This window comes from Parasteatoda tepidariorum, chromosome 12, assembly GCF_982258835.1.
Source record: "Parasteatoda tepidariorum strain Cologne lab strain chromosome 12, Ptep-v5.0, whole genome shotgun sequence".
Lineage (NCBI taxonomy): Eukaryota > Metazoa > Arthropoda > Arachnida > Araneae > Theridiidae > Parasteatoda > Parasteatoda tepidariorum.
Window position 1 is genome coordinate 17576992 of NC_141766.1, and position 27917 is coordinate 17604908.

The 27917-nt window shown below is 27.4% G+C and overlaps 1 protein-coding gene across 1 annotated transcript; it reads right to left on the reverse strand.

The window, feature by feature from the left end:
* Positions 1-314: 314 nt before the first annotated feature.
* Positions 315-27449, reverse strand: LOC107443638 (uncharacterized). Its single transcript, XM_087156209.1, has 4 exons — positions 27183-27449; positions 22931-23108; positions 15761-15942; positions 315-2458 (listed from the first exon to the last, which is right to left on the reverse strand). Exons 1-4 carry the CDS (start codon positions 27333-27335, stop codon positions 2279-2281), a joined length of 693 nt encoding a protein of 230 aa, XP_087012335.1. The 5' UTR covers positions 27336-27449; the 3' UTR covers positions 315-2278.
* Between the last annotated feature and the right edge of the window lie 468 nt (positions 27450-27917).

The window sequence follows — 27917 nt, forward strand, 5'->3', positions numbered from 1 at the left end:
TTAAAACTATATTTATGCAAATAATTTCTAGAACATATAGGGCTTATCAAAAAAAATTCTCAATATTAAACAGAAGTAACACTTTCAGAAATGCTTTGTTAACACAATGAAAAAAATATTTTTTTGGAGGCAGGGGGGGGGGGGACATATTGCAACTGAAAAAAATTTAACAAAAAAAAGCCTTTTCCTAATGGAAACTTTTGGGAGGAAATTTTCATTTATTAATTTTTGTATAAAATCTAAGGATATATATATATATATATATATATATATATATATATATATATATATATATATATATATATATATATATATTCTTTTTTTGAAGTTTGGAAGACAGTTTTGAAATTTCGGAACATTCTAGAATAAAAATTCAGGAGTTTGCACCAATATCATGCATGCTAAATTACTTTATATGTAGTATTAGCATAAAACAGAATATTAAGCAGATAATTTTAATATAAATTACATATAATAGCAATACTCAGTATTTATCCATCTCAAAGAATAAATAGGTGGAGGAAAATGTGCATCATCTACATATTTTAGTGGTGTAAGAAAATTTAAATAAATATTATCTAATAATTACACCAATATAATGTAACAACCAATGCTATGATAATAAACTAAATCTGCAAAGATCAGTAAATGTGAAAGAATTAGGTTAGGCAGAGCTAGTCTTTTTTAAGGTAAAATACGAACAATGCAGTATTTTGTCACCTTTTTAGAGCTTGAAAAAAGAAATTTCAAAAGAAATTAATCAAAACAATTTCAAAAATAATTTTTCACAAATGTTATAAAGAAAAAGTGTTTAAAGTTGTCACTAAACAATAAAAAATGATTTTAATTACACAGGTAAATAAATTTTATATTTTTACTAGTTTGAAAAAAAAGCATAGAATTTTGAATTAAATTTTATGTGGGGCTTAAAAGCACAAGGCAGCTGAAAACATTGGTAAAATTACCAAAAGACAAATCAAAGTACTTAAAACTGTAACTAGAGTAAATTTAAAAATAAATTAAGAGAATTAGTACTGAGAGCTGTGTGTAATTTTTTATAAATGTAATTGTTCATAGTACTGCTTTAAAGTTCTAAAAATAATACTAAAGGTTCATTAAATGAAATTGCTTCAACTGATAACTTTAATAAAAAACAACTATTATGTACAAATATTTGTAAATCTTTAAAAAAAATCAATATTTTTTTAATAGTTATATTTTTTATTAAAGACTAGAGCAATTTAAGATTTAGAAAACATAAATGGCAACATGGTGAAAGAAAGACATGCTTTATAATGAAGCTGTTTCAAAAGAATAAAATGAAAGACACCAAAGTTTTGCAAATAAAAAAAGAAGTCAAATAGAGTATACAAAAATAGAAGGATCAATACTTATAACTTTCAATCTAATGACCTGATTTTTTATGGAGTAAGTTGAATTAAGATTTGATAAGCTAATCTTGGATGAACAAATTAAGCTAAATAATAATATATTTAGCACAATTTTCTCATTAGTCAACTTGTTCAAAGGCATTTTAATATTCAAATATACCTATTTGAATATTAAAATGCCTCCTAAAAAATTTACTTTTTTTATCCAAGATACATCTCAAATTGAAAAACATACTAAATTTTTATAAAAATTGCTCTTATAGTTATTAAAAAAGTGGTTAATTAACCTTATAGCTCATGATACATTAATAAGAGAACTATTTCTTTTAAATTCCTAAATCATAAAATTATTTTAATTGTACTGAGTAAAACTTAAAAGAAAATTTTAATCTTAAATTTTTTAAAGACAAGCCTTAAGATTCAATGAAATCAGCAGTATGTCAGAGATAGAGAAATTATATAAAATTTAATTAAAAGAAAGAATAAAATGTATTTAGAAATTATTATTTTTCCAAAGCTATATCTTAAATATTTTAAAAGTTTAAACCATCATTCTTTAGGCATTGTAGTTCAAACTTTAAAAATTTAAGTATGTTTATTCCAGAAATTCCTTTATCAAATGTTCCAAGTTTGTAATAATTAGAGCTAATTTACAAATATATTAGGTATGCTTTAGAAATTATAGAAGCTGCTATTTAGATACCGTACATTACAATATATTAACTGTATCATAAGTTATACTTGATATTTTTCCTTTTTGTTAATTGTATACAACATTGTTTAAACAAAAAATTCAGACACATTCACATATATAATCAAATTAAATACAGTTGAAATGAAATCTTAAGATGAAATATTTACAAGAATGTTTCAACAAAGACTACAAATCACTTTAACATAGAAAGCCAATAAGATATAACATTTTTAATGAACATTACACTTTCATTGCGAGGTTGTGCATCTGGAGGCATTTCTAGAGGATGGACAGCAATTTTGTAATACTTAGTCAGCTCAGGAACTTCAAATGCATCAGCAATATCCATGGGAGAGAATGCATTCTTTAAATCCTAAAACAACAAACATTTTTTTAACAATCATAATAAGATCAGGCCAAAGTACGAGTAAAAAATTAAACAAAATGGCAAACTGTTTTAAAAATTGTTTTGTACTAAAGTAAAGTTAAAAAAGCATTTTTAATTATTTTGCATTGAAAACTAATAGAAAAGTAGCTGGACTGTTTAAAATTTTTATTGTTTTCAAGTTTCTTAGTCAGAATATAACAGAGAAATAAATGCACAAAAGAATTATTTTCAATCATTTAAATGAGTTTGTATTCTGGACTTGATATGAAAAACAAACAAAAGTCAAATGATCAATACGAAAAATCTTTGCATGAAGTCTTTTTTATAAAAAAAAAACTTTCCTTTATGTCAATAATAATTTCTAAAACTGAAATCGCACAAACAGAAAAAAAATGTAGTAGAAATACTGTTCAGAAATAATAAAAATATTAAAATGTGCCATTTAATAATGGCAATTGCGATTTTCTTCTTGAAAGTTTATTAAAACCGATTTTGATTTCTCAAAAAGAAAATTTAACAGCAAAAATGTTTCAAGAAAATGTCAACAAATAAATTAATAAGTGGAAATTTATTCAATACTTGATGAATGGTATTTTGAAATATTATATTGGAACAAGAACCTCTATTATTATGAGCCTGAGTGAAACAAAATCTACAAACGATATCTGAGTGCTACAATCTACAAATGATAACAGGCTCTGTCAGAAAAATAAAAACCCTTTAAATCAGAACTTCAAGCAAGGCTAGGAATTTTTCTGATTGAATTATGCAGAAATTTAAAATATGGATTATGGGGATGAAGCTATTTATGGTTGAAAATAAAGTGGTAGAAAATGAATATGAATGGTATGATGATGATAAAATATTAAATGAATAATACCTATGTAAATTTTTACCTGGGTGGTAAAAATGTAGATATAGTGCGGCTTTCAGGAGAACGCCTCCAGACACCCATCTCGCATCGTGGTGGGTACTATGGTTACGAGGAAAGGCCCCTTCAAATAGGGGTGTGGGTTGATTAGTTTTGGTTTTATCTTAGCGTATAGGGCGTCGTGAGTAAACCAATCGACACCCTATTTCCTCCATTTCACCCCCATTAGAAATGTGTCCTCGCTTGTTACCATAGCAGCAGACAGCCCCAGACTTTCAGTCTGGAGGAGTTCTCCTCAAAGCCGCACTATAGGTATTATTGAAGGAAGAAACAAAACTCAAGTTTTTAGTTTAGTTTACATAGAGGGCAAAGTTTAATTCAAAGAGAATAGAACAAAAGGACGAATGAAATTGCACAACTAATAAATTAAAAATTCTAAATTTAAAAAAGTTATAATTCTTGTAAGGTTTAAATTTTGAAACAAGAAATAAAAAATTTTATTTATAAGTAATATATTGAGAAGCTTATAAAAAAATTAAAACTAGTCATCACTTTTATTATTTATACTTTATACCACGATTAGAAACCAATTTAGACAAATTTGATCAATTTTGAACAGATTATCTTAATCCATATTAAATTTCACTTTTTCTACTAGTTTTTCCACTTTTTTGTGCTTTATTAGAAAAAATAGGTTTCTTCAACACTCACCTAAATTTAAATCATAATATAACACTCAAGGAATTTTATTTAGATTTGTTAATAAGGTAGTTTTTCTTCATAAAAAAATTACTTTCTTTCAATACGAGAAAGAAGCTCATAAAATGAATAATTGCCTAAACTCACTCAAGTTTAAAACCTTTAAGTTATTCAATAAGTCAGAGTTGTGTTTAATATAGTCAAGATTTTCAAAGGTTTGAAATCAGGCTCTAGCATATCATTTCAGAGCATTTTTATTTCAGAGAAACTACTACATTTGGAACATCTTATATTCTACTGAAAAACACTTGAATTTAAACATCAATGCAAAATAACTACATTTAGTTTTTATTAACAACCATAGCAAAATCAGTTAAAAATTTAAAGGAGACCATTAGAAGAGAGAGAAAATATTAAAAAAATTATAAGCTTCACATTTTAAAAGAAGACATTTTAAGAACTATTTTTAAAAAATTGCTTGCCTTAAATACATTAACAATATTTAATGATATGATTAAATTTTTCCATAAATTTTTTTTTTTAGAATACTTCAGCTAAGTTATTAAATCTAAGTAAGCAGCATAATTAACTAAGTAAGCAGCATAAGTAATTGAAAGCATTAAACATCAATCCATGCATTTTGTAAATAACATATTTTGGTTGAACTCCCTAACCATACCACATGAATATTATTATATTCTTGATTAATGTTGATCGATATTGTGACCGCCAAGGAATATCGAGCAAATTTTTAACATTGTGTGATGTCCATTGGTAACAAATTTTAAATTTTGTTTCAGATTTTACATAAGATCATTTCATTGCTGAAGTCTATGAGAAGAGTAATACATTTGATTTTAAACAGAAATGAGTTACAATTATTGAAAATCCTAAAAAACAAAAATATATCTTTTTCAAATCATTTTAAAATGATAAATATTGCAAGCTCAATATCTTGCTCGCAGCATCCCTTTTCCTCATTACACCCTTCGCAGCTTCTTCTCTCCAAACTCTGACATACGCACAGTTTTTGCTTCAGTGGGTAGAAGGTAAGGAAGAGAGCGGGAAACTCAGTCTAAAGAAATAGAAACGCTATTGTTTTTGTAAAAAGGTATTTTTCTTAAATATATAATAATTTTATTTATAGTTATTATTGAGGAGCACTTTTACTGAGGGGCACTTTTGTGATTGTTCTCTCTCTAATAATTATTAAATAAATATTGTGACCTGTTTCCCTGCCTAAGCCCTGTTTTTATCCTTCCTCTCAGAAACGAAGTTAGAAGTTATCAGGATTAAAAGGTTGGGAAGAGGGTACATCAAAGATATGAAATATCTCATTTAAATGGACAACTAAAAATACATCAATCAACATCTTCTTCAACTTATGGCTAATACATCAACATCTCAACAAGTAGTAACTTTTTTCAAGCACCAATAATTTTTTTAACAAAAATTATGCATATAATACCACATGGTGCGAAATTGCATTTACAATGCAAGTGTTAAAAATCATTTGCTGGTCTTTAATTCATAATTCTATATCTCTTCATGACTACTTCAAATTAGAGGAGATTGCTTAGCACAGATTTTGCTATGCTGTGAATGCTTATTGGAAATGTCTGAACCTTGACACTAGAATAATTTATGATGGTTTACTTAGATGTTCAACATTCCCTCCTCCTATTCAGGACGTGTTAAAGAATAATCTGCTTCAATTTCTCCTTATTTTTTGGTGTTAATTTACAATTCATTATAAAGAAGAAACTAATTTTTTATATCGATTTTCATCTTTAATTATGTGGTTTTTAAATTGTCTTCATGGACTAGTTCAAACTATCTTCAGTTTCATATCCTTTTGTAGTATTTTTCACAATTCTTTATGGCGCAAACTTCTAAAACATTTCTTAAATTTGTATTGATTAAGCACTCATATAAATTAAAAAAAGAACTTATTTGAATCAATGCTCTTCAAGCGTGATTTGCAGTGAAAAAAGTTTTTATTCTAATCAGTTAAATCGGAAGTAAAAAAATTCTGAGCAAGTTACTCTGTTGTGGATAACAAATGTAAAACTTGCAATTTGCGTGTTTGGTTTAGAAAAAAAAAAAAGCTTTTATGCGGTTGATTTGAGTGAGGAAAAAGGTACTCCAATAAAATATCTACCGTTTTAAGATTATTTAAAAAAGAAAACTGTGATAAATCATTTTTAGAGTATTTTTCATGTGATATAATTTATTTTTGCTTTCATAAGATGGTTTTGGTTGAAATATACTAATTATGGATTTCCTTTTCGATTCATAATTGTTAATTTTTCTTTCAAATTAATATAATCTATTGCATTTTCTCCTAGTTATTGTGTTTAGTTATTATTTAATTAATAATTTTGAATTTTTATGAAAACAAAAGCATCTGATTTATAAATTTTGATCGATTTTTTTACATTTATTGAGCTCTATTACATTGTTAAATAGATTTGTTTATTTTTACAATTTGAAAATACAGTAGAGAACCATTTATCGGGTATCCAGAAAACCGGGAAAGCAGAAAAAATTTTGCATGGTTTTCCCGCCATTTTGAACTAGAACGATTATGAAAAATAGCGGAAATTTGACTCACACTCGAAGTTAAGTAGAGGAAAACGTGGGGAAGGGGGAATTTATCTCCCCGTTTGCCCAGAGAAACTTCATTTCTTCCCTGACCTTGAAGATCCTTAGATCAAGAGGGGGCAGGGAAGGGACAAATGTTTTATTTTCTCCTGTGTGTCTGAAAGAATCCTTGCTTTTCTGATAAGCTGCCGTCAATCAAACTTGCTTGGAAAGGAGTGGCATGCTGATTTCGTTTTTTCTCTGATTTACAAGAGGAAGAGGAAAATGCATTGCACACACATATCAGTGAACAGAAGATAAAATAATAATGATAATATATCTTATAAATATAGGATTTATTATGATTAATTGTTTTATAATTTTGGATAATGCATTATTTATTGGAGCAAAAGTTTCTTTAATCACCAGTTATTTTTATCTACTTGACATCAATTAACAAAACAATATTTTTCTTATGAATAAATTCTGATTTTTTTTAGAAGTGCAATATCATTTGCAAGTTTTTCTTGATATAGAATCGCATCTGCTTTCATTAAAAATCATCTGTTTTTATAAAAAAAAAATAAAAGGACAAGATTGTTTTTTAATTTAAGCATATAATTATTTATTACTAATAGCAGAGGATTATTTTATGAAGCAGATTGCTGTTTTTTTTTTTTTTAATTCTGGTTTTCTGATTACATTACGTTTGAGTTTTTTTTCTTCTTTTCATGATAAATTTTATACCCAATAAATTAATTCTTTTTATTCACAGGTTTTATCAAAAAGTTTTTTTCAAAATTCCGTTGTTCTTATAATATCCTGCCTTGCTCCTGGTTTTAATATTTATGCTAGTCCTTTTTTTTAAACTATCCCTAACTATAATTTTCAAGTGTTATTTTCATTTAAATTAAAAAGTTTTCCTTTTTAAAAATATATTGCGTTATTTAATCATTGCTTTTGTTTTATATTAGTTAATTTGATGGTTTAATTATTTTCAAAAAATAAATTTGTGAATTTTGTATTTTTTTAACTTGCTTTCTTGTCTAAAGTTCCAAATATTTTTATTCTTTTAAATGCTATTTTTCGAACATTTATTTTTAAAATTTAAGAGAGCTTTTTTTCTTTTCGTATAGTAAAATGTGTTACACTTTTTCCTTGTAATTTGGGTTCGATAAAACATTGATTAGTGTCACTTTTTGGCCCGTCCAAAAAACCGGGAAATTCAGACATCTGGGATAGCGATGGCTCTGAGCATCCCAATTATTGAAATTTATTTTTATTGTTTGAATGCCCGTACAAAGTGGCAGAAATTATAAATTTAACATGGAAAGAGATTTAGCCCCAGTTTCAGAAAATGTTTAAACTAATACAAATAATTTGTAAGATTAATTAAACACTTGTTTTCAAATTTTAAATTTTAATCAAGATAAACTCGATGAAAAACCAGATATATTAATCTTTGAGCCCGACATTGGTGTTCAATTCAAAACCTGTCTCAAACATTTCGAAAAACAATATACAGATTCTAAAATAAATGAAGAGTGGAAACTTAAAAATTTTCAAAAATTCTTAAAAGGTTCAGCTTTGAAATTATTTATTAATAAACAGTTTAAATTGTAATTCTTTTCAAGAAATAGTTGAAACTTTTCAAGAACATTATTTTTCACCTCCTTGTGGCTTTAACAATTTCCAAAATTTAAAATTTTCTGGCTTTAAAGACTTGAACTCAGATTTTATCGAAAAGGTAGAGTTAGGTCGAAAAATAAATTTAAATAATGAGCATATAATTGAGGGTTTGCCTATAGGATTGCCCCCACAAATTACAACATTTATCATTCTAAAAGAACCCAAAACCCTCAACTAAATGGCTCACAATTGTTTCTAAAATAATTCATGATTTTCCCACTGTCTTACCCCAAATTAAAGCTAAACAAAAAACGCAGGAATCTAAATCTAGCGGGTATGGACAACAATTTCAAGGTTCAACATCAAGGTCACCATTCACTAATAATTCATGTATCCCAAATTATTATAATCCAAGGCAAAATCATAATTTTTAATGGTCAGGTCAAAATTTCATCCAACAATCCCAATTTAGACCTAAAGTACAAAAAGAAAGTGCCAAATTTAAAAAAATAAACAATAAACAACTCATTTTGCCCAGGCTTCCAAGGAGTTGCCTCCTAAGCCATGTAAATACTATGGTAAGATTGGAAATACCAACGCTTACCATTGGGGCCAAACTTGTGTAAACAAACCAGTTTTCTTTACTGCTGAGAATCAAACCCAGCATAAACAAGAAAGTGACCAACCACAAAATTGAAAATAGTATCTGGATACATTCAAAATAAAAACATTAAATATGACAAAAACCTGATTGTGACTAATAAAACTATCTTGCTAAATACTGACAAAGATAGTACTTTAAATATAATCCCAACTAATATTTCTGAAAAACTAAATGCCCAAAAAGAAAGGAAAAACTTTGTAAATGTAAAATGGACAAAGGGTAATCTGCAACTTAACACCAAAATACTAATAAATTTTTCTTCGCAATGACATTACATATATATATGGGTCATTCTCACAAAAACAGTCATTTTCATGTCCCCAGTATATTTTATGTTTGTTTTACAGCTTACGAAAAAAAAAATTCAGGGAAAGTGTCCCTCAGAATGCAAGCTAACAAAAGAATAAAAATAAAATTATCAATTTTTATTTTTTATTTATTTTAGGTAATTAAAATATACCAATATGTCATTCCCTCACTTGTCCCCACTGCTGATTTAAAAAAAGAAAAAAATTGTTTCTGAAATAAAAATTTTTTTTTTACAAATTCGTGTTTTTTATTTCAGAATACTGAAATATAGAATTCAGAAAATCAATTTTAAATTTAATTTCTGATAAAAATATTAACACAGCACTATTTTGAACTTTGTCCCCAGTGTTTCGCGTCATTCCCTCACAACAATGTTCTTATCACCTGCAATCTTCTTAGAATAAAAATATTTTAATAAAAACTTCAGAAGTTAACAACTGGCATCATAGAACAAAATTGCAGTATGTTTCCATCTTCAACTTAAAGAAGCCTTGCTGTGGAATAAATTTGAATGAATCAAACCAGGTAAACTTTTTTACATTTGTCATTCCCTCATGTCATTTTTTAGAGTAAAATAAAATACAACTTCATCGAGAAAGTGGATAATTATATGTTGCTTTCTTGTATGAATATAATTGTATGTGATTGACTTCAGAAATTAATTAGGCCTAACTGTTATTTTTAAATTTTATTGAATTCGTCATTCCCTCACTAGTGTATAAAGTAAGGGAATGACGCTAGATGAGTATATTATAAAAAAAAATTTTGTTCAATCGTGCCAGCCAATTTTATTTCCCAAACCTGCAAAAACTATTAAATATATAAGAGTAAATTATAACAAATATCAGATATACTTAGTATGTTATCATTTTCAAAGTTTAGGTAGATGTAACTTAGATAAAAACATGTATTAAAATAGAATATCATTCCCTCACTATTAGTGTCATTCCCTCACATTTTAAGTAGCGAAAATAATTTATTTACTTATTAATTAATTTGAAAAATAAATAAAAAAATTAATTTATTAAATTAATTAATTAATTATTAATTATTATAAATTAATTAATTATAAATTAATTATTTAAAAAATTAATTAATTTAAATATTAAGTATATTTTATAGGATATATACTTTCTTTATAATGCCATTACATATTTCTATTAATATAAAAAGTTTCAGAGCTTTTTATTCACTTTACTTTTTCGGGATTTTATGAACTGAAAAATGACAGTTTTCGTGAGAATGACCCATATATAACTGACATATATAACTGAGACGAATTAGTGATGTTCAGAAATTGTAACAGTGCTCAGCTTCAAAACAATAATAATTGTACAACTGACAGTTTTCGCGAAACTGGATTATGCGACACAAAACAGCAATTTTCAATTCCGACTTAAAATAACTCAAGTAATTTTGATTCCTTTATTTGTTTAGCGAAAATTATTAACTGTAGAATTATGTTTTTTGAAGATGAACTGAAAATGAAAAATGTGTCTTAATTTGCTAATATTTCTAATTACTTATCAAACAATTAAATAGTTGTGTCTTTTTACAAACGAATACCACTACAACGTCTTGAATATTTACTACTCTATAGACAATATGTCTTAGATAGCGAAGCAATCTGAAATAAACTTCATAAGAAGTTCCGGGGTTTGGAGAGAGACAGCGAGCAATTTCTACAAAACGTAATTAGTATATTATTATTTTTGCTGCATATTTCTAATGAACTAGATAAAGATTGTACTTTTTAATGATTCTGATGCAGCCAAATTTTTCGACTAAAAATAAGCACCTTTTAAGTACTTTTTAAGCACTCAAAAATATTTTTTAGCACTTCAAAAAAATATAATTATGATAAGCACACTAATAATTTTTTTCCTTCATATTGTTTAAAGTTCTTATATATATGTTAATAAAATGCAAAACAATTTTCAAAATCATGATAAAATAACTAGTTTCTGACAAAGAATTCTCTTCTGGATTATATTAGCCACCATAAAAACAATTTATGCACAATTTTAAATATATTCAATATTAAGTGAGTCATTCTATTTTTAAATTAATAATTACTTTACACAATTATGTAAAAAAATATTCCAAATTATAATTAAATTAACCATTATTTAAAAAGGTTATCAAGTGTATTCTTTAGATTTGAATAAAAGTTATTTATAAAAGCATATTCAACAAAACATTAACAAAATTACTATTATTGATCATACCAAATTTAAAAAGATATGCAAAGAATTAAGGAAACTAAGAAAAATTAAATGAATAGCACAAATGTGAATTAGTGAATGGACTCAAATAAATGCTTATTAAAATTTGTTACTTGGTTCAGTATTTCTTTAATGAAATGCTTAAAAAATTTTTAAATAATTTTGATATGTAAATACAATGAGTATTGAAGCTAAATATTTTTGTCGGAAGCTAATTATCATGGTCAGAAGCAAATTGTCCCTACACTAATAATAATTAACAAATCTGAGATAATTGATTTTTTATTTTAGTTGTTTTTAAATAAAATCATTGAGAGATAAATTAAAGTTTTTTGGAATGACAAATCTGAATAACATATAAGATTTTTTGCTCATTTAAAATAGGAAAAATCCTTCATTTCATACTTTTTTAAAATCTTGCCAATAAATATTATGTAGTTTCATTATAAAACAACTTGAAAGAAATGAACATTTTAAAAGTATTAATACAATGATAAAATGTAATAAGTAAAAAAAAAGTTATAAGTTTACAAAAATTTTATGCAATCGGTGGACGGTCCTCAAGTAAAGAATCTTACAAATTAAAATCTCAATTAATTATTATCTTTATTAAATTAAATGAATAAAAGAGGGATGGAAATTTTGAAATGAAACCTTTTGATTCTTTACTACTTTGGGGACCCACATAAAAATATGTAATTAGTGAATGATCCTCATGTTAAGGTCAAGTATTATGGCACTGATTCATAAATAAAAGAGCACAAGAGGGACGTAGACAAGGGTGCTTCACCAATGATGAAATTAACAAGTGAAATAAAATTTTCTTTTGCTTTCAGGGGAAAAAAAACTGGAAATATTTAGTTGGTCCCTGTGAATAGCAAAAATTTGCGATATTTTTTTAGAATGAAAATACAAGAATCCTGCCGAATTGAGCTCAGTGTGCGCACATGCAGACCCGCAAGTATTTCATCAACCATTTAAAATGATTTACGCTTTCATACACTACAGACCAATGGTATGCCAAAATGGATTGCAGTTGAATGAATTGTGAAAATGTTGAATAAAACAATGTGAAAACCGCTCTTATTATGTTTCGAGGCAAATATTGAGATGGCCAAGAAAAAATCTTATTTTGTAAAAGGGAAAAATAAAGCAATTTCTTCAAATACCCAATGAAAAAGTACCTTTACAGGTTTTTAAAAAACAAAATTCGAAAATAAGCAACTTTAAGTGCTTTTTAAAATCACTATGCACCCTGTGCTGATTTACTAAAACACAACAAAAAACTTTACATTTTTTACTTCAAAACTATATTTGAAATTTCAAATCACATCTTTTTTTAGCCCTACACTCTCGAAACAACAGGCGGTCATTTTTCACTAAGCTCTGAAATTGAGTTAACTATTAGAAAAGCATAGTTTTGTTGTTGATTACATAGTTAATAGTTTTTTACTGGAAGTTATAGTTGTAAAATACTATTTGAAATAATTTGAAATTTTGAACAGGTGGCAAACCAATTTTTTCATTAATAAAACATAAATAATTTTAACTCATTTCCATTTCGTCTATGACTCATATAACAATAAATTAAAAACATTTGTGTTTCAACCCTTAATGCACGGGGATCATATGAGCAAGCTAACAATAATTGTTTAATTTTAGCCAACAGATAATCTATATAAAATAGGAAAAAAATATATTTAAACTGTCATTTTGCCACTTGACCTCTTTAATGACGATCCTAAACTCTTTAAACATTAGACTAATATATATTCATTTATTATTTACTAAGTTAGTTTAACTTGTACTTCCCATTTTTAGTTTATTGAAAATATAGCAACAGCATTATGCAATTGTTATTTTTATCAGTAAAGACAGCTTTGTTTATTTGATTTTAATTTGATTATTTTAATTGCAAAATACATATACTTGCTAATAGAAAAACTTCATTACCCTAAAAATTAAGGTGGAAAAAAATTAACATATTTTATTAAAATAAGTTAAATTTAGCAAAATGAATAATTTGTTTTTAAGATGAGTAACAAGTCAAGTGCTCTACTCCAGCTTATTTATGTTTTAAAAAAAAGGAAAAATTTAATGCATAGTATGCAAAAGGAAAGTCAACACATTGAATAACTTTTGATCTAATGATTGGATTTTAAAATGCTGAGATTCAAACTTAATTGTTCAAGAGCACCTTAAATATGCTAATTAACTAGTGTAAGCAATATTTTAAGTTACTAAATCAGACCTAAAAGAATACTTTTTCGGAATAAACACTCAGATTTTATTTATTATATTATTATTATTTATTTTTTTTGGGAAGGATTAGGAATTCTGAACCTAGATATATTTGGGGTAGCTGCAATCTAGAAAATATGATATCAATAGTTTATGCAGAAGAGCAAGTGAAAATTTAGACACCTTGATATAAATTTTACTTTTTGTGCATTTAGCTATGTTTTGAGAACTTGTTAAGGGATTCCAAAAATATTTTGTGATCTAGTATAAAATTAATTTACCCAAAGATAATTCCATGTAAAAAAAATTAAACAAGTATTTTTGCATCATTTTATTTAATAATAATCAAAAACATTCTAAATAGTATGATATATAAACTTTTAAATCTTATAAAAGTATATAATTTAAAATGACAAAATACAAAATTTTAATGAAATTGGTAGAAAAGTTCTTGAGAACTGAAGTTTTTAAAAAGGCCATTTTGAAATTTGATAATTTAAAAACTAGTCAACTAATTTTGTTCAAATTTTTTATATTGTCCTTTAAAATTATATGCTTAAAAATGGTGTAAAAATTCGAATACTTACAATTAAAAGTTTTTTCGACTATTATTATAATAAAAAATAATAAATAATTGTTTTTAAATTAATTTATCTTTGAAAAAAATTTACAGTTGCGTAAAAAATATTTCAACTTGCCTAAAAAGTTTTCATTACATAGCAGAATGCATCAAAAGTTAAATTAACATTATGAATTCAAATCTTTTGATCACACTCCTGCCTAAAATATTGGAACCATATTTTCCAGATTGAAGTTATTTACCACCCGTTTCCTGAGGCTCAAAATTTTAATTCCATCAAAACAAAATATGCTTATTCAGAGGAAGAACATTTTTCTGTATGATTTTTTAATTCCATTGATTATAATTTTCTGTTTTAATACTATTGGGGTCTTAGCCAGAAAGTTTGTGCCGGCAGATACATTATCTAATATTATAGAATTAGCAGAACTTACTGTACAACCTAATAAATTGAGTTTTTATGTTTTCGCATTCTCTATGATGAGTCCTTTGAGTTCAATAATTTTTTTCAATAAATATTGCCTTGAGAGTGACAAAAATATTTCTAACTTAATCTTAATCAAAAGATTTTTTTTAAAAAAAGATTCTGAGTAGTCAGTACAGAATATCTAGGAAATTTGAATAAAGAATTTGCTTGCCTTTTACAGAAATTAAAACAAAAACAATAACCTACTTAAAAAATTTTGGCTAAATTTACTCCTATCAAAGTTCTTCTGCAAAAAGTGTTCAAGTTGACAGATATATAAATTTATTCATTTTTGTAAACTATAATTTCATTTCAGAAAATAATTTTTTAATTTAATTTGTGTTAACATTCTTAATTATATTTAAAAAGGCATCAAAATCTAGTAAGTGCTTAGGGCCAATAAGGGTGTTAATCCAGCCCTGACCATGTGTACACTAGCCCCACAAAGTCATGTGCTTCTTTATGCCTAAAACTGGTTACTAATTGAAACTATATAGAACAAAAGTTAATATATCAAAACAGTTTAAAAAAAAGTATAATTTATTCATAACATATCACTAATTGTTGAAATTTTGAAAATAAAATATTAATAAAACAGTTAAAAAAAATTACTTGACAGTTACCCTTGCAACTTAATAACCTTCTTTTACAAATTTCTACTAAAATATTTACAGAATGATTGCAGCTGCACATGGAAGCATACATCAGTGTTGTCGTTGTACGATATCTCACAAACAAATTTTGATCAATAAATAAAATTGTTATTCAAGATGTCCTTTTTTGCCCCATGTCCATGTTAGCCCATCTTTCCTGCACTAATAAACTTGAAAAGAAAAGAAAACTCCCATACAGCAACAGAGTGTAGCAAAAAAAAAAATTTATAAATTTAAAAAGCCTCTATATCACTTTTGTTCTATTGTGTATATAAAATTTAATTAAATCAGCATAGAAATTAAATTTTTGAGATTTCTTATTTTTAATATTGCCAAACTTATTCAAAGAACAATATAATTCACTCACCTGTTTATTAGCCAAAATAAAAATTGGCACATTTTTCAATTTATCACAGGCAATCAAGATATGAAGTTCCTTCACAGATTCAGCAAGTTTGTGTTCATCAGCTGCATCCACAACATAAACCAACAAATCAGTATCTTGAACAAAATTTGACCAATAAACACGATGACTTTTGGAGCCACCAACTATAAAGAAAATATAAATGCCAATAAAACATAGGAAAGCAACAATAAAAGTCAACCAATGTTCAATGAAATCTAATTATAAGCTAAAAAAACAAATACCCAAGTAAAGCAAGGTATATTATCAATATAAGTTAACTCACACTTAGGTTTCATTTAACTTGTTATCGTCATTTGAACAGTTTTTACGAAGAAAAAAATTTCCAAACACTCAATCACTGGGCAGGTATCTAGAGTCGAAAAATTTTCAAAGCTCCAGGTCTGCTCCCAGATAATAAGCTTAAGCTCTGGTTCCACTAAGGCCTTGGCAATTTTAAATAAACTCAATAGCACTACAGCCCATAGAGGGCCAAGGCCTACTGTGCCCATCTCAGTTTTCTTGACCTTTGGGCTCTGGGGTGCAGGAGCAGATGTTCCTGTTAGGTGGTCAACCTAACGTGAAACCCCCAGTATTTAGTTCTCAAGCTTGCTTGGTACTCATTTATCGACCAACTGAAGGGATGAAAGGCTGAGTCAACCTTGCCTGGCCCCGAGGATCGAACCAGGGACCTGCGGCATGACAGCACGAAGCGCTACCGCTCAGCCACCGGGCGTCCTGGCAATTTTAGTACATTATATTTATGCATACTTTTCAGTTTCAGATTTTAATTTTAAATTTTTATTATAAAAAAGAACATTAAAAACATAGTATAGTCATTAACTCACATAGCAAATACAAACTTAACTTAATTCACAGTTGAGTTATTTGTTCATTCTTAAGAAAAGAATCAAATTTAATTATTCCTACTACATATTTTATCTTAAATCATTATAAATGTATTTTAATGTCAAGAGTCTTGTTATAGCAACTTTGTTATGGACAATGAGGCAGACCTCTTGAATGTCTATAAGATACAAAGAAATTGCTGAAGCATAGGAAAATCTAGAGCACCAGTGCCAGTTAAATGAAAAACACAGTTTCGGAGTACTACTGGCTCCTGTTTCAAGGTATGATGAGTGTTTCTGGGTGAATAAAAGTTCTGTGATTGATCAGCTCTAAGTTCAACATAGTGAATTGGGCTAAGTTCCAAATGAAACTCCCCGACTTATACAGAAATATTATTATGGTATAAAATCAACCTCCAAATATTGGTTCCCATGGCCAAAATTGTATTTAAATTTTCTCATTATTGCATTATAACTCCTTCACTGAACAACAAGGAAAAATCATAGTTTTTTTAAATGAAAACCGCATTCTTAAAATTATAAGAAAAAGCTGAGATAAATGCCTCTAGATTTTAACAAATCTTAACGAAGAGAGACTTCAATAGTATTAGACATTCAGTAGACATTTACTCAACTTGAAAAAATAAAATAAAGATTAATATATAAAAATATTAATTAGGTAAAATATATTTATCATAAAATAAAATACGAAAATTATATAATGAACACTAAAGCAATGCTTCATACCTTTTATTTAATTTTATAATAAGGAGAGATGATTTTAATGTGGACAAATATAGGGCCACAAATTAAGTTTACTAATCATAATTTGAGCATAATTAGCATTTTTTGATAAAAATTAAATGATCATCTTCATTCTAAATATTACATAACTAATTTTGATTTATAGTTTTAAATAATTGTTTTTTATTAAATAAAAAAAAGTTGTTTTTGTGCAAAATACCCTGTGACAAAAGGTTAGCGTGGACAAGCCATAAAACTGATTGTTTAATCTAATGTTACTTTAAGGAAAGAAAATGAAATCAAAATAGAACTACTTTCAATTTAAAAATACCGTCTTGAATAGAGCTGCAAAAGTTTCATTGTGAAGGCACAAAACTATTATATTGAAGTACGGAGTTAATATCCTCGCTGGTGACTTGAAGGTCGAAGCCTAAATAGTTTTAACTTAATGAGTACTAAATTTTCTGGAAAGTGAAAGTAACTTCTGTGAAAGGTTGACAACATTGCCCTCTTCATACTGTTTGCAAAACAATTGTGGAGCCCTTACTTCTATGACTTACCTGGCCCAAAAGAAATTTCTGTGGAAATGCTTTACTATTTTCAGTCTTGAATAAATAAGCTTAATGTTTAACAAATACTATTTCATAATTAACAATTGAACAACATAGTAACCATAGAGAAAAAAAATTTCAAAGACAAGTTATTACATTAGAAGATAATTTTTAAAATTTCTACAGAGAAAAAAAAAATTATTAATAAAGTCAAATTTGGTTCTTATTTAATAAAGTAGTTTGACAAATCATAGATTACATGGATGTCAACTGCTCCCCTTTCTGCAAGATTTAATAAATTGGTAGTGAATTAACAATAAAACTAGATGAATAAAGATAATTACGCCTACTTTTTAAAAGTTTCACCACAAGATAACTGCGATAAAATTGCATTTCATACGATACTTTAAATTTTTTATATGTAGTGGTGGGAAAATGGCTTAAAATGAAAAATACTAAACTAAATATAACTTAACTTTCATTACCACTAGAAAAATATATTTTACAAATCAGAGCAAGTTTGCATCTCTGATATTAAATGTCAACTAAGAGAAAGAAGAATTAATAAAATATCATAAGCAAACATATTGCAAGTACTATAAAATTTTTTTTAAAAAATTATAAGTTATCAACAGTTTAATTTTTAAAGAAGTTAAAATGTGTTAAACCATTAGTTTTTACTATACTTCCTCCTGTACAAGAATTAATAAAAAATTTAGTGAAAAGTTTAAAATATAAATTAAATACTTTACGAAATGTACATAGTTTAATATATAAATTTTTTAATAAGTAAAGTGCTAGTGAATAACCCACATTAACATCAAAGAAAGCCTATAATACTGACTTGTTCACAATTGACCCATAACTATGTGTCCACACTTACTCCATGGAATGATTTATCAGTTTCAGTTTAGAAGTTGATTAAAAAAACGGCAAATCCAAAGTGACAGAGCAAAAATGAAATATGCATGTTTGTTCATAACTATCGTGCCGGATGTTAATAGTGAAATATTCGTACATTGTGACAAAATCAAATCAAACAGTGTACCAAATCAAACCAAAGAAAATCATCCTTCTTTATTAGGAAAAATGTTTTTAATTAACAAATATGGCCACATTTATAACTTCAAAAAAACATATAAACAAAATAACAGAGCGACTCTTTTCACTGAGTCAAAGACAGTTTCTTTCAGGTATCCACTTTTATATAACAATCTTTTATAACAATTTATAACACTATTTAATGGTTGGACTAAGAGGCCATTGGACATACAAAAAAAAAAAAAAAAAAAAAAAAAAATTATATATACAGTACAGAACCCGTTATCCGGAAATCAAAAAACCGGAAAACCAAAAAACCGGAACGAAATTCGATAAATTTTCTCGCCATTTTTTAAAAAAAAAATTTTTTTTCCTCATAAGATTTTACGATTTTTCTTTCTTTTTGTAAAGATGTTTACCTTACCATCATTTTGGAAATAATCATTAGTGCATTACTTCATCGTTTTTTCTTATTTTTAAAATTATTTCAAGATTTTTTTTTTCTCTTTAGTTGGGTTTAACACTAAAAAAAACGGCTTTTTGTAGCGATTCAGAAAACCGGAAAAATCAGTTATCCGGAATAGCGATGGTCCCGACCGTTCCGGATAATCGGTTCCCTACTGTATATATATATATATATATATATATATATATATATATATTTTACAAAAAAACTCCAGTCTTTAGATCAAGAAGTTCAAATTACCAGTATATGCATAGAGTCTAACAGACAATTAGGAGCATGGGAAGAGATCCAAAATTTTGTGAGTCATGGATAGATAATAGAGCCCAAAATAAAGTCAAGTATACATTATTAATATTAAATTTGAAATAATCTGACTATAGCTTATTTAGCAAAACGACCCGTTAGAATTTAATATAACCTTGTAATTGAAAGATTTTTGTGGTTAGAGAAATAAAGCAGTTTGAAGAAAAATAAAGTTAAAAATAGATTTTGATATTTGAATAGAACTTAATTAATGAGTTATACACTTATACTGAATTAAAAAGTTAGCCATTACATTGATTGTTAAGTAAAGAATAAAAGTATTTATTTTCGCTCCTCATAAAATGTGATAAAAATTATATGGATAAAATTTAGTATACAACAGGATCAAGAATGTTTTAAAAAATTACACTTATGAAATTAAAAAATTTTAAAAGCTAGGAAATAAGTAACGCCTTTAATGGCATTACAATAAAGTAAGTTGTCAAAAACAAATAAAAATAATTTAATGGGGCATTAAAAAGCAAATTAGAAATTTAATTTTCCACAATAAAAACCTTGTCTTTTTATTAGCCGCTTAAGAATAAAATGTTTTGCCACGCAATGGCATATGAAAGTGGAACCCAGATTTAGCAATGTGCCAAGGTTATAAAAAAATTTGTATGATAACAGAAATATTCCGTACCATAAATAACGGAAATATTCCAGCCATCCCCTCTTCTCTATATGCATTTCAGTAAAAAAAAATTACAACAATTATTTTCTTAATTTTATCACATATATTTCATTTACTATCATATAGTACATATATAGTACTACCATAAATACAACTATTTAGTTTATATACAAATTAAAGTAACTATCAAATCTGATTAAATTAAGCTAAAACTGACTAAATAAGAAAAGATATATTTTAATTTATTTTTTTATTTTATTTCTTTTATTTTTTTTTTATTATTTTAGATATATTTTTCAGATATATTTTAATGAATATTTTATTTATCATCCAAAAAATATTCTTTAAATCTAAGTTTTTCAAAGGAGTAAAAATATATTTTACTATAATATAAAAAGATTTTGAAGGGTGTAATGTTCAATCGATCAAGTGATGTGACATGCTAAAATTCAGGTTTAGTTTACATACAGAGGATTTGTTTATACTTTTTTTGAAAAATAGGGGCAGAGCTGTAATGTTCTATGTCATCTACAATAAATTAGCATATAATTTTATTTTCAAGCAATTTTTAATATTTAATTTTATACATCATAGTTATTGGTACTGATATTATCTAAATTAGATAGATTAAATACAGCCTAACTCAGGTTTGGCTCGCTTTCCTCAAAACCCTTATTGGATAACAGGTAAAATCACTAGGCTCTCCTGCAGAAAACTAGTTCTAACAAAGGAATCCGGTAAAATTATAAGCCATATTTTCTTCCTTACTTGCAAGAGCTTAAGCTGCTGGATCTTATTGTAGTAGTTGATACTACTCAAACTATGGCTATTCATGCTGAATCTGGAATGTTTCATGTTTTGACAGAGGTCAGTGAACTGCATACTTTGTGAATAATTGGAGTGAGGAATTACGTCAAATCTAAAATACTGTTCCTGCATCAATTGTTCTGTTACAAGTGATTGCCAGGTGATTCAGTGAACAATTGTATTTAATTATTTTTATATTTAATTACCAGTGACTTATTTTTTCACTTATATTCTAAAAAATAAACTTATTAATTTCATGCTTAACTTTCTTTGTTACATTTTACACTACTATATACTCATTGTTACATTTTACACAACTATAGATGAGAGTGGGATAAGTTGACTACCCACTATAAGTTGATAAAAACTGGACTACCTTTTTAATTCCTTTCATTACTTTTCAATGTGCAATAAGAGTATATTAATACTAAGTATCATAAATCATAAGAGACGGATCAAAAAGTAAATACCATAAAAATCCTACTATTTTATCAGTCAGGATTTCAAGAGAGAAAAACATAAAAAAATGTTAAATCACACTACTTTATATTAAGAAAGGAAATATATTAAGAAAAATAAAATATAAGAAAAAAGTTTAAGACTAAGGTGAAAAATCCAGAGTAAAGGGTTCATTTGTGCTGCATAACGATGCAGAACACAAACCGAAAATCATTACCGAAATCAGCGAAGAGAGGGATCTCTTTATTTTGATAGGCATTGCACTGTTAGAGTAGCATTTGTAAGAATCCCTAGAAGAGCATATAAAAATCACCTCTCCTTCCTTAACAGAGAAAGATCTTTCTATTGTGCTTCAATGATGGTCATGATTATGCTTTTAATACAGTAGGCAACCTATTATTCGGAACGATCGGGACCATCGCTATTCCTTATAACTGATTTTTCCGGCTTTCTGAATCGCTACAAAAAAGCCGTTTTTTTAATTGTTAAACCCAACTTGAAAAAAAAAATTTTGAAAAAATCTTAAAAAGAAGAAAAAACGATGAAGTAATACACTAATGATTATTTCCAAAATGATGGTAAAGTAAACATCTTGTAAAAAAAAAGAAAGAAAAATCCTAAAATCTTATGAGGAAAAAAACTTTTTAAAAAAACTGGTGGGAAAATTTCTCAAATTTCGTTCCGGTTTTTTGGTTTTCTGATTTCCGGATAACGGGTTCTGTACTGTAGAATGAAACTGATTGTCTATCATTGATAATTAAATTACTCCTGCTTTAATATGTTGTGAATAGTTTTACTGAAGTTGTGCTTCAATTTAAATAGTTTATTTAAAACTTTGATTTATTATTATTTTTTAAGTAATATTTTTATAAGCTAATCAAAATAAATGATGTCTACTATTCTAAAAGTGATTTGCTTATAATGAAACAAAACGCTGTGCTGTACTAAGTTTGAGAAAAAATATGTATAGGAATTTTAACAAAATAGAGGAAAGGCATAAGTAATGACCAGAAAAATTCCCCCCTAAATGACCTATAATTATGTCCTGTGGTAGGGTACACTATTACCCTGAAATATAATACCTGGTCCAATTTAAATATTATGGGTCAATATTAAGGTCTGATATCGCGCCTTGCGTTAGTTAACCATTGAAAGATGTCTTTGAATACATGTGCATTGCTGATAATAACAAGAAGAATTCTCTGGGATATATGCACAAATGATACTAAAAGAGTATGTAGCAAAGAAAAGCAATTTGAATAAATAAAGAATAGAACTTACTCTCCCAAAAATTCAAAGATTTATGAGGATGGCAAACAACAGACAGAACATTAAATTCTTTGGTATTATCTGGTTCATATATGTTGCCATCAATTTTAGCCAAATGTGACAAAAATGTACTTTTACCAGAACCTTCTAATCCAAGAACTAAAACCTTATTTATTGACTCATCAACCACCTATAAAAAAAAGAAACATTTTAAGCATGCATAATGAACTTCAAAATAATAAATGTACAAAATTGTTCAAAGTGAATAGTTTAAATATTATGAAATATTATGTTATAATATCTATCATATTCATTAGTAAAACAATAAACAATGCCAAGAAAAATCTAATTTATAGCAGAAAAATTTCTCACTGCTTAAATTTTAATTAAATTCATTTAAGTTACCAAAAATAAAATAAAAAGAGGAAAATTATTAAATACAGTAAGAATGCAAAACTTATTTGAATGAAAGACCGCTTACAGGTTGACCAATATGAGGGCAAATGCCTAAAATGATGACACTGTAAAGCCTATGTTGATGATAATTATGGTAATTTTTACATAAACCTCAGTGTTTTAGGCACTAATCCTTTTTATCAATCAACCTATGCATACATATTATCATCAGGGAAACAGTGGAAAAAAATCCAGGAGAACAGTGAAGAAGAGAGGTAGCCCTTACTAACATAAATAAGCTTGTGTCTCTACTTCTCCAAACCATCAAATAAATCAACTGGGTTTAGGAATTGTGTCACTAAAATACTATCATTTTTAAAAACATCATATTCCTACTGCAAAAGAATTTTTCCGATACTCCTGAGACCTTTTTTTTTAAATATCTGACTAGATTCTTCATGAACCCCCACTCTCTGACATTACCAGATCCAGGGCCGTGCCTGAAAGTAGGCAAACTGAGCAACAGCCCAGGGCTGCTAAAATTTAAAAAATTTCCTTGAAGCAAAATAATTTCAGAGTTTGAGTCTTAATAGAATGACTATAGAAAGAAGAGTTAAACAGTTGGGAGAATAAATTAGGGCTCAATTTTAAGTTCACAGCTTCACAATTTCAATTTTTTTTTTTCTCTTGCGGTTGATGAATCGACAGATTGTATACTTTAGTGGCTCAACTACTGGTACAGTTCAAAGAATTTTTAAATGATTTTGAAAACTGTTTAAATGACACTTTATATTGCACAGAAGTCAGGTGGCTATGTCATAGAACTATGCTAAAACTGTTTCATCGAGCTCTTTGATCAAATTATCACTTTTATAAGTGAAAATGAAGAAGAAAAAACTAGGCAATTAAAGGAACCTAGTTTCCTTTGGCTTTTCTAACTGATATAGCTGGTCATTTAAATGGTGACTTAAATGCCAAAGTTTAAAGGAAAATATCAGTTTATATTTCTCAGAGTGAGTATTATAACTTCCTTTAAAAGAAAACAAACCTGGTAACATTGTAGAAAAGTTTTCATGAGCAATGATTAAAAACATCAGGAGTTTTGGGAGTCATTTCAGGACTACAACTTGCAATCGGATATAAATCTATTTCTTGGCATAAATTCAAAAACAATTTAAATAGAAAGACATATTTAATATAACAATGTTGAAAATAGAAACTTAAAAGTTTTTCAATAATATTAGATCAGGATTATTAAATTATCTTTGACAGTTGATAAAAAAGTAAACAGAACTAATTACATCACTAATCACTTTTCTATTTGTTTATCAGTTTCCAAAAAATATAATTGATTTTAAACTGACAATATGAAATGAAGATAAAAATATCTAAGAAATGTTGACAGATTTATTATTAAAGAAATAAAAAGTTATATATTTTATCTAAAAAATTTTTTAAGACATTCTGTTACATAAAAATCAAAAAATTCATTCTTTTTGTCCTGTTAAATCAATGTAGGTCGCTTCTTTAGCTTTCACTATATCTGTCTCTATTAGAACTACATTGTAGCAGCAGGTTTCACTTTCTTTACACTTCTCAATTAGCAGTGCCCCCAAGGTTGGACACTATTCTTGTCCAACTTTGGGAGAGAGAAAAAGGTTGTCTTAATTTTACCACTGGTATCATCAAAGAATGTTACAAAGAATGTAAAAAGTATGCGGCCGTCAGGGGAACAATTCTGGGAACATGCGCTTACCTCTGTGGTTCGCAACAGATAACGGCAAATTAAGTTTAATTAAATAATTTACAAATAGAATTGTTGCTTTTATTACATTTTGGCTTTCTTTCGCAGATGCTGTAAATATATCTTTCATGCGTTTATTGAAGGAGTTTTAATGTCTTTAATGCTTTTATTTTTAAATTGCAGGAAAACTAATCAGGATGTGCGATTTTAAAATTGCGAGAAGAATAGTCACGATCTATGGGATTTAAAATGCATGAAAGCGAATCGCAACATGTGATTTTTAAATCTTGATAATGTGAATCGTGATGCATGATTTTTAAATCTCATTAATAAGAAACACAATGGGGGATTTTTTATCGAGTGAATATGAATTGCATGTGATTTTTAAATCGTTTGAAAATGAATAAGAATAGGTTGGGGTACATGCTATTAAACTTTAAACTTGAACATGTCCATGGGCATTAAAAAATATGCATGGGTATTAAATTATTTTTTTGTATAAGAGTCACACATTTAATAAAAATTTTCACATCCCATTCCTTTATATGCTTTTTCCGAAAACAATTCTTCTAAAACAATTGCACGTGTGAAAGTACCGATTTTATAGCTAAGATTTTTGTGAAAATACTGATTTATTCGGGCTGATAATTGTTAACCGATCAAAGGAAATAAAATTCACCTGTATAAGGCTCTGAAATGTAACAAGAAAACCATCATGAGGTTTCAGTGAGTGTTTGCTTTACAAACATTTTTTTTTTGTTGCTTTATCTTTGTATAAATACAAAACAAAATTTCATGGGCAAGAAATTTTTACTAATTCTGTTTTACATTAATCTCGCATATTTTTTTTCTTTTCTCGCAATAAAAAATGATTAACGTGAGAAGTTCGCACACTCTATTAATCAATTTCAAAATGAGCGAATTTTGGAAAAAATTTCGTCTTTACCATTTTGAATAAAAATTTTTTCACTTTTCTTCCTTGATCTTTCATTATTTTGAACATCCGTCCTTGTTATCTAGCCTACCTATTAATCACTATTGTTCAGAACCGGTTCGAAAAGCAGAACCCCCCCCCCCCGAACCCCTTTCAGAACACACTTCTCTGCAACCATGTGTTCATCGTAGGAAAGTTTCTTCATGTAAGATATTTACTTTTTTTGTGCATGAATGTAAGATGGGCAAATACCTTGTTAAGGCGACATCTTCAATGGACAAATGAAAATTAAACTAATGTCCGTAGAAACGGGTCAAAACGAAACAAATACGGATATTTTTCAGCCAAATAAGCATAATAGCTGATGAAAAAGGAAAGGAAAAGGATATAGAACATTTTCCATATGATGTTGCAGCAAAAATATTCAATTAGAAGACGTCAAAAATGCATTATAATTAAAGAAATAATTTTTTTCTATGTCTATTCCTGTTTTTTCAATTTTTAAAAATCTCACTTAACTTTTTGAAATCTCACCATGTTTTTGAGAAAGGGTGAGAAATTCTCTATTTTTTTCTGTAATGAAAACACTGCATTAGACAAGAAATAAATTATTCAATTAGAGCTTTGGCTTAATTTCCATTATCTACTTTAAAATAACATACTCAAATACACTACATTGAAGTTTGCCAAGGAAATTTGACACTCAATCTGTAATTATTATAATTAACAGCAAAACCAAATGGGAAATATCAATGAATAGGTAATATTAGCACTAAAACTTTGTTCCAAAAATTGGTAAAATAAATACTTGTACTAGATAAATATTATTACTAAATAAATATTAATACATATAACAAGTTAACTGACTACCTTCTAATAAGTAATACACGTTCTGATTCAAAATTGTTCTTCATATATTTATAATAAAAATATAGCAAGTCAATGAATGGATATTATTCAATAATTAAAAATAAAACAATTAAAATATTTAGGCAAAAAGTCTAAACTTTCGATGAAGCATTGATTTCTAGTAAAGCTATAAAAATCATACGTTTCGATTCAAAATTGTTCTTACAACAAATGATAATGAGGAGCAATAAAGAAAACCTTTATTGAACAGCAAATTGCTCAAGCAACATTTATAAAGTTTTGGAATACTTATTTAAAGCACATTTGAGTACTCTACTCACATTTTGGTCTACGAATCCTTCGTCTATCATCATTCTACGCTTGTGTTTGAAGTACGAATAAATAGCGAAAGCTGAAAAACCCATGACAGAGCAGCCACCAGCTATAATAACTGGTTTAGATAACCTACTGAAGTAATTGAAGAAATCATTCATATTTATTTGAAAATATAAAATTTAACACTAAAATGAAAATGCACTCAATTGACAAGATCAAAATTCGTCAAGTTTTGGTTTGATTGGTCCGGGTGGTTACAGCGACAAGCCTTGTATTTAATTATTACTTTTGCTTACAACTCTCAGAACTGGTTTAATCTCTACAGATGGTATTTTCAAGGAACTGTCTTGGCCGCCGTGATTTTATTTTATTAACCTTTCAATTCTATGGGACAAATTGGCGATTGAAATGGACAGCAGGTGGCGTAAAGCAGAACTCTCTACCTATGGCAACACTTCACATGCTTTCCTCATTAGCGTGTGGAGAGTCGAGTCATAGAGGAAGGAAGTACGTTAGTTTCTCTCTTGATTTTCACATAGATTAAAATCTTTTAAGCTGAAAAACTATATGGAACTGAAAACGACATTAAACATAGTTCTAAAGAAAAGCATCACGGAAATTTTAAAAAATATTTTTAATAATTAAATAAAAAGGAAGAATGTTATAAAAAGGGAAAATATCGTAGTACACTCCTGTACAACTGAAAAGAGGAGGAGAGGGAAAGGAGAAGGGCCAAAGCA

What these genes read in the sequence shown, in the direction of transcription:
- LOC107443638 (XM_087156209.1), bottom strand. Translation starts at nt 27,335, where the DNA reads ATGAATGATTTCTTCAATTACTTCAGTAGGTTATCTAAACCAGTTATT. An exon ending in AAGGATTCGTAGACCAAAAT is followed by an intron (nt 23,109 to 27,182) that starts GTGAGTAGAGTA and finishes TTTTTTTTATAG; the next exon opens with GTGGTTGATGAGTCAATAAA. An exon ending in TTATTTTGGCTAATAAACAG is followed by an intron (nt 2,459 to 15,760) that starts GTGAGTGAATTA and finishes TTGTTGTTTTAG; the next exon opens with GATTTAAAGAATGCATTCTC.